Source organism: Salvia splendens, chromosome 6, assembly GCF_004379255.2.
Source record: "Salvia splendens isolate huo1 chromosome 6, SspV2, whole genome shotgun sequence".
In the NCBI taxonomy this organism is placed as follows: Eukaryota; Viridiplantae; Streptophyta; class Magnoliopsida; order Lamiales; family Lamiaceae; genus Salvia; species Salvia splendens.
Window position 1 is genome coordinate 23,980,724 of NC_056037.1, and position 8,682 is coordinate 23,989,405.

The window sequence follows — 8,682 nt, forward strand, 5'->3', positions numbered from 1 at the left end:
CACACCTAGCTCTCACAATTGCACATTAGTATCACAGAATTGGGAGCATTTTATCAAGGAACACATGCAAGAAATGAACCTCATCAAATTCCATTATATATGATCTGAAGGTTCCATTGCCTTTGTACATATATATATGATCTGAAGGTCCGTTGTCATTGTATATACGACCCGTAGGTCCCTGATAAGGCTCATTTCATGCATCGGTTTAGGAGTAAAATGTACGCTACTTGATCGGTTTATCGCGCAAGCAAGTGTTACATGTGCAGGAATGCCGCTTGACCAAGGTAACAAGGCCAAACTGATCAAGCAAGTACAATAGGCGAAAAGAGGCTAGAAATCAGAGGAGTTGATCAAACGGAGTAACCAAGCAGGCAAGGAGGGGACCACAAGCTTCCAGAAGAAGGACACGCGAGGCAATGAGCTGGATGGTGCGCATCATTTTGTTAGCAAGGACAACGTTCTAGAAGGGGACACGTGCTGATATATGAGAGGCAAGGACGGAGCTGAGTCATGAATCTGTTACTGAAAAGTGTCGTCATTCTAGAAGGAGAGCACGTAGCAATCGATGATCGCTCACACTCAGCGTGAGCGAATATTCCTGCCAGGATCGTTATCCAGCTGGAGGTCGTGCCGAGCCTTTAAATAGAGGATATGCCACCACATTAGAGAGATCTGATCCTTTACTTTCCGTCTTTAGTTTAGTTTAGCTTAGCTCTCTAGTTTAGTTCAGTTCTCTAGATAGCTTAGATAAAGTAATGCTTAGTTAGAAAGGGCGATCAAAGGAGCGTTGCAGAATACTTGATATTTGTCGGCGTATTCTTAAGTTTCCCGCCGAGGATCTCCTCGGTTTTACTTACTTTCGTATTTTCCGAAGTGTTAGCTTAGTTTTAATTTCACGCTGTACTGTTTTGAGTTTTAGTTTTAATCAAAGTTGCTTTCGTTTTCATCTTGGTGTTTACTGTTTCACGTAGTTAATTTTCATTCCAGCCTAAAATTCACTTGACCCAGTAGTTAAAATTTCATTGATCAAGTTAGTAAGTTAAATTCTGTCTAGAATAAAATCAGTAGTTAAAAACTCCCAAAGTTAAAGCGTGGCAGCAGCCAACCCCCTGTTCATTACTCACACACTTGATACACTAGCTTCTCTGTGGGATCGACCCCGAACTTGCCGCTTTACTGTTAAAGTGGTGCAAAATTGGGAGTTTATAAATTACTTTGGTAGGAAACGAGTGAGAGCGAGATTGCATTGATCAAGTGGCAATGACATTTGCTAACTGATCCAACCGGTTCGGTTATCTTCCATATAACTTGATCCATACTCTATTCGCGCCCATTCTCGAGGCCCATCCAAAAAAAATGTGTTGTTATCGAGAAAAGTTTGAGAAAAATAGGGCAGGAAAAGTTGTAACCTGGCCCGATAAGTCGGAAGTTAGAAAAATAAGCCAAAAGTTCAAGGCTAGAAGTCGCCACTTGACTAAGTAAGATATCTAGTGGCGAAATAAATAGTTCAAATCTTTGGTTTCTTGACTCACGTGTTTTTCTTTTTATAGTTTATGTTTTTAAACTTAGAACCCCTAGGACCCTACCTTGATACACCACTACCCTTAAGCCTCATTACACCCGAAACAAAGACCTTAAGGAACTATCTTGTGCAATCCGATTCGAGATATTAAATTTGTGGCAATACCGAGTGAACAGTCCTAACATCTCTGGTAAGAAATGAGTGATTGAGTGAATCCAACAGTGGTTTTTAAATTGAGCAATCTTGACGAACTGACACCTTGATCAAGTAAAAGCAAAAAGGAAGAAACAAGAGCTACTGTCAAATGGATTGACCTTGACCTCGGGTATGATTGTTGGAAATTTATTCGATATAATGCATCTATGTGAATATGTATTTTTATTTCAAGTCTTTCTTTTCTTTTTCTTTATACTTGGGGACAAATATGTTTTAAGTGTGAGCAGTTTGATAAGGCTCATTTCATGCATCGGTTTAGGGGTAAAATGTACGCTACTTGATCGGTTTATCGCGAGAGCAAGTGTTAAATGTATCGGAATGCCGCTTGACCAAGGCAACAAGGCCAAACTGATCAAGCAAGTACAATAGGCGAAAAGAGGCCAGAAATCGGGGGAGTTGATCAAAGGGAGTAACCAAGCAGGCAAGGAGGGGACCACAGGCTTCCAGAAGAAGGACACGCGAGGCAATAAGCTGGATGGTGCGCATCATTCTGTTAGCAAGGACAACATTCTAAAAGGGGACACGTGCTGATATATGAGACGCAAGGACGGAGCTGAGTCATGAATCTATTACTAAAAAGCTTCGTCATTCTAGAAGGAGAGCACGTAGCAATCGATGAGTTGCTCACACTCAGCTTGAGCGACTATTCCCTGCCAAGATTGTTATCCAGCTGGAGGTCGTGCAGAGCCTATAAATTAGAGAGATGTGTTCCTTTACCTTTCGTCTTTAGTTTTGTTTAGCTTAGCTCTCTAGTTTAGTTCAGTTCTCTAGATAGCTTAGATAAAGTAATGCTTAGTTAGAAAGGGCGATCGAAGGAGCGCTGCAGAATACTTGATATATGTCGGCGTATTCTTTAGTTTCCCGCTGAGGATATCCTCGGTTTTACTTGCTTTCGTATTTTCCGAAGTGTTAGCTTAGTTTAAATTTCACCTTGTGTGCTGTTCTGAGTTTTAGTTTTAATCAAAGTTGCTTTCGTTTTCATCGTGGTGTTTACTGTTTCACGTAGTTAATTTTCATTCCTGTCTAAAATTCACTTGACCCAGTAGTTAAAATTTCCTTGATCAAGTTAGTAAGTTAAATTCTGTCTAGAGTAAAATCAGTAGTTAAAAACTCCCAAAGTTAAAGCGTGGCAGCAGCCAACCCCCTGTTCACTACTCACACACTTGATACACTAGCTAATCTGTGGGATCGACCCCGAACTTGCCGCTTTACTATTAAAGTAGTGCAAAATTGTGAGTTTATAAATTACTTTGGTAGGAAACGAGTGAGAGCAAGATTGCATTGATCAAGTGGCAACGACATTTGCTAATTGATTCAACCGGTTCGGTTATCTTCTATATAACTTGATCCATACTCTATTCGCGCCCATTCTCGAGGCCCATCCAAAATGGTGCCGTTGCCGGGGAAGCATGGTGTTATTTTATGTTTGTGTGTAGCGTATAGGTGTATATAGTTTTGTTTCTTTCTTTTCTCATTTGTTTTTTCTTCTGTTGATGAGAAGGTACCACCGCAGCAGCCACTGGAATTACCCTCTTATATACAGAGGCACTAACGCTCATTGGAGAGTCCAGGAAGCCGGCGTCGTTACCACTCGTTACAGAGCCGCACTAGCAGCAGCAGGAGCCGTTGACCAACTGACCAGTGAAGAATAATGAGAGCAGAACGCGCAACCTAAACCACCACCACTTGAACAATAGAAGCAGAGATGGCCCTCGTCACCGACGACTCAGGAATTGGCTCTCTGCACGCTTATGATGAGAAGGAGCCCACACATGCCATTGCCGTTACTCCTGGGATATGGACCATTGCGATCAAGTCAGGAGTACTGACCGTTTTGTCCCATTTTTACGGCCTTTCAAAAGAATGTTCGTACGCCTTCCTGGAGGAATTTTGCCGATACTATGATATCCAGCCCGTACCGGCTGGATCTACGTCTAAGGACTATAGGCTGAAAGCTATCCCCTTCGGCTTGAAGGGTGATGCTGGAGTATGGCTGTCGAGACTACCAGAAGGGTCCATCAAAACATGGGCCGAGTTCCGAATGATCTTCCTAGATCGTTTCTTCCCCGCGTCAAAGACAAGTGCCCTCAAGAGGGAGATTACAGAAGCCAGACAGGAGTACGATGAGCCCCTCGGCCAGTATTGGGATAGATTCCAAGGGCTGCTTCAAACATGCCCCAACCACAAGCTGGAGGAGCGGGAGATCTATTCGATCTTCTATGGTGGACTGACAGTCGATAGCAAGAATGATCTAAACCTCGCAGCTCAGAGGAATTTCTCAAAGACCCCCTTCAGCTAAGCCAAGAACATCCTGGAGAAGCTCATCGAGGCCAAACGCTCGTACGAAACGTCCCGTGGCCAGTACAGAAGGAGTGCGGTGCACGCAGCCGAGGCGCGCAATAACAAAAAGCTGGAAGCTCGATTTGAGCAGATGGAGAAGGACCTGCTCGAGGCAGTGGAGAAAGCCAGACCGCCTCCACCACCTGCACCGAAAGAGACGCAGTATGGGCCGCCACCGCCAGAAGAGCATCATTATTATTATTGCAAGTTTCCCCCTCAGACGGAGCCGCAACCACAAGTGAATGTTGTGGGTCACTGGAATGCGAGTGGTACTGGATTCAGGGAAAGCAGAGAGAAACTCCATGGAGAGACCACCCCAATTTTAGGTGGACTGATCAGAGTCAAAGCCAACTACCTCAACCTTCAACACAGCAGATGCAACCCTCTGAAGGGAAGCCCAACTGGCCTGCTCGGATCCAGGATAAACCAAACACTGGAGGGAACAGAATACAAAGCGGAACTCAAGGGAACTGATCTAATGGAGGACAACCCAACTGGTCAAGCAGACAATCGGGGGGAAACTGGGGATACAGACTTCAGGGCCCACAGTCAAGCAACCAGGGAAGACAGCCAAACAACCAGATGGTCAGCTACGTTCCACCACACCAACGGGGAAATCTGTACCCTGGAAATCAACAACACAATCAGCCGCAATACCAGCAAGAGCATTATGGGCAATATGACTACCCGCAACCCAACTACAGTGGGGGACCGCCGAATCAAAGATATAACCGACACCCCAACGATAGTCAGGGAGATATGATAGTACCACACCATCCTAACAATGCAATGTGGGAATCCAAGAGGCTTAGAAGGAGCAGCAGGCGGCATTGGAGATGCTGACAAAGCAACTTTCTCAAGTTGCGATGTCACTGGGCGAGCTGAGGGGAAATGAAGGCAGGATTCCAGCCACTGTGCAGCCACCTGGTCGAGAAAACATTAGCGAAGTAACCCTAAGATCAGGAAAAGCCTACTAGGGCCCAACTCCACCTACGGAATCTCCAGCATCTATGTCTGGGCCGAGCCATGAAGGAGAAGGAGAATCCAGTGGAGCAGAGCAAGCAAACGGGAGTGAAAAGGGCAAGGCAAAAGTGGGAGGTGAATCCTCAGAGAAAAGTCGGAGAGAGGAAACTGAGAAAGTTAAGCCATATCCATACCGTGGAACGGTGACAAGAAAGAGGGATGCCACAATCGATGTGGCAAGTATGTTCAAGGACGTGGAGATGAAGGTGCCACTCTTAACGGCGATAAAGATGCCCCCGATCAGCAAATTTATTAAAGACTACCTGGCAGGGAAGGTCAATGAGGAAGGTAAAATGATTGCAGATGAGAATATCTCTGCCGTGATCCAGCGAAGTGATCTTCCTTCAATGGAGATATTTAAGTAGAGCACGCGTTGTGCGATCTCAAGGCATCCATCAATGTGATGCCATATACTATCTATGAGAAGCTGGAAGCGGCCAAGCTCATTGACACTGACATAATGATCCAGTTGGCCGACAGATAGTGTATTCACCCTGAAGGAATTCTAGAAGACGTTATTGTGAAGGTGTATAACTTTCTGTACCCAGCCGATTTTTTCGTAATCAAGATGACGGAGCCAGCAGCAAGCGAGTCGAGTGGAGTCCTACCGGGATGGCCGTTCCTGTCTACGGCCAGCACCATTATACACGTCCGTAATGGGACGATAAGCTCGGACTTCAATGGAGAGCAGTTCATGTTCAATATAGATGAAGCCATGAAGAGGCCAGCCAACAACGAGAACATATACTCGGTAGATGTGACGGAACCCTTAGTACAGGAATTTTTGGAGGAAGAATTCCTAAAGAGGCAGTTCACTGACTCCGCTGTAGACGAGGAGGTCGAGAAAGAAGTAGAAGAGTGGTATGGTACCACGAAGGTCGGAGAGATGGACAACCAGGCCATTGCAAAAGCAATAACGGATTTCTGCGAGCGCCCGAAGCCAGCTGGGTCAAGTGGGATAGCTCAAGTATCTAGCCTAACGAAGCGGCTTGATCAAGGCAAGGCACTAGAAAAAGAAGTGGCAGAAAATCCTCTGCCTACTGAAGAGCCAAAGCCCGCGAAGAAGTTGAAACCCCTTCCAGCACATCTTAAGTACGCCTACCTGGGGGAGGAAGAAACAATGCCCGTTATCATCAACAGTCAGTTGACTCAGGGGCAGAAAGACAGATTGCTGGAAGTGTTGAGAAAGAATCAGAAGGCTATTGGCTGGAAGCTGACAGATTTGGTGGGCATCAGCCCAGACTTGTGTATGCACCACATCCAACTGGAAGAAGGAGCCAAGCCACACCGCAACCAAAAACGGAAACTCAACCCCAACATGATGGAAGAAGTGCTCAAGGAAATTGTCAAGTTGGTATCGATCGGAATTATCTACTTCATTCTAGATAGTAACTGGGTCAGCCCAGTACACATGGTGCCCAAGAAAGGAGGAATCCAAGTCGTGAAAAATGAAAAAAATGAGTTGATTTTGACTAGGCCGGTCACGGGGTAGAGGATGTGCATAGATTACAGGAAGCTGAACCAAGCTACAAAGAAGGATCATTTTCCTCTGCCATTCATTGATCAAATGTTGGAGAAATTGGTAGGGAAGTAGTACTTCAGCTTTTTTGGAAGGTTATAGTGGCTACTTCCAGATCGTTGTAAATCCAGATGACCAAGAGAAGACGACGTTTACCTTCCCCTTTGGCACTTACTCTTATAGGAGGACGTCGTTTGGCCTCTGCAATGCCACGGGCACTTTCCAAAGATGCATGATGAGTATCTTCTCTGACCTGTTGGAAGACTGCATTAAGATCTTCATGGATGACTTTACTGTCTATGGGGACGACTTTGATCAAGGGCTGCGTAGCCTGAACAGGGTATTGGAAAGATGTCGCCAGAAGGACTTGGTACTGAATTTCGAGAAATGCCATTTTATGGTTACTGAATGAATAGTCCTGGGCCATGTAGTGTCGAGCAGGCGGATAGAGGTCGACCCAGCAAAGGTAGCGGTCATTGCAAAGCTGCCGTATCCTACAAATCAGAAGGAGATCAGAGCCTTTTTAGGCCACGCTGGGTTCTATAGAAGGTTTATCAAGGATTTTGCAAAGATAGCCCAGCCTCTGACGAAGCTTCTCCAGAACGATGTGGAGTTTGAATTCTCTGATGCCTGCAAGGCCGCGTTCCAATTTCTTAAGGACAGATTGATAAGTTCTTCGAAAATACGCGCCCCCGACTGGAATCACCCATTTGAGGTGATGTGCGATGCTAGCGACTATACTGTGGGGGTAGTATTAGGTCAGAAAATCAAAGGAAAGAGTTATGTCATCTTCTACGCGTCAAAAACGTTGAATCAGGCACAAAAGAACTATGACATGACCGAAAAGGAGATGCTATCGGTGGTTTTCGCATTTCAAAAATTCAGGCCGTACCTGCTAGGGTCCAAAGTGATAGTCTATACTGACCATACTGCGATCAAGTACCTGTTGGCTAAGAAAAAATCAAAGCCAAGACTGATCAGATGGGTCCTCCTCATACAAGAATTCGACAGGGAGGCAGTCGACGAGAAGGGATGTGAGAACAAAGTGGCGGATCACTTAAGCCGAATTTTACAAGAAGATAAGATGAAGTTATCCCAAACGCATTCCCTGAGGAGCACCTCTACATGATCAAGTCAACATCTGACCGACCATGGGTCAACCAAGTGGAAGAGGTTGATCAAGCCGAGCAAGGAAGCAAGGGACAGCATACGCGGAAAGAGCCATGGTTTGCAGACATGGCCAACTACTTTGTGACAGGTGAGCTACCTGGAAGTGATGAAGCTACAAGGGCACAGAAGCTAAAGCTTAAAAGCGACTCCCGATACTTCTATTGGGATGATCCTTACCTATGGAAAATGGGAGCAAATCAAGTGATCTGACGCTGTATACCAGACTGGGAGCAAGAAGATGTGATGGTCCACTGCCACGCATTGGCTTGGGTGGTCACTTCGGACCAAAGAAAATAGCAAGGAAAGTACTGAACAACGGATTCTACTGGCCTTCCATCCATAGAGATGCTTATGAGTTATGCAAGAGGTGCCCTCGATGCCAGCTTACTGGAGGGATATCTACAAGAGATGAGATGCCTCAGGTCCCCATTATTGTCTGTGAAATATTTGATGTATGGGGAATGGATTTTATAGGACCTTTCCCATCTTCTGAAGGCAATCTCTATATCTTAGTAGCGGTGGACTATGTGTTCAAGTGGATCGAGGCAAAGGCAACAAGGACATGTGAGTCCAGAGAAATGGCGAAGTTCTTAAAGTCGAACATCTTTACCCGCTATGGGGTGCCACGAGCTATTAACTCAGACCAGGGAACTCACTTTGTCAACAGAACCATCGAAGCCTTGATGAGAAAATATGGAGTCCACCACCGCCTCTCCACACCCTATCACCCGCAGTCCAATGGCCAAGCTGAAGTATCAAACAGAGAAATCAAGGCTATTTTAGAAAAGACGGTCAATCCCACGAGGAAAGACTGGAGCCGTCGTCTGGAGTGCGCACTCTGGGCCTACATGACAGCATTCAAAACACATATCGGAATGTCCCCATAACG

At 45.5% G+C, this 8,682-nt stretch overlaps 1 protein-coding gene across 1 annotated transcript; it reads left to right on the forward strand.

Annotated features, from left to right (window-relative positions):
- Positions 1-5,672: 5,672 nt before the first annotated feature.
- Positions 5,673-7,752, forward strand: LOC121808998. The gene is made up of 3 exons (XM_042209548.1): positions 5,673-6,500; positions 6,691-6,949; positions 7,055-7,752. Exons 1-3 carry the CDS (start codon positions 5,673-5,675, stop codon positions 7,750-7,752), a joined length of 1,785 nt encoding a protein of 594 aa, XP_042065482.1.
- Positions 7,753-8,682: the final 930 nt, after the last annotated feature.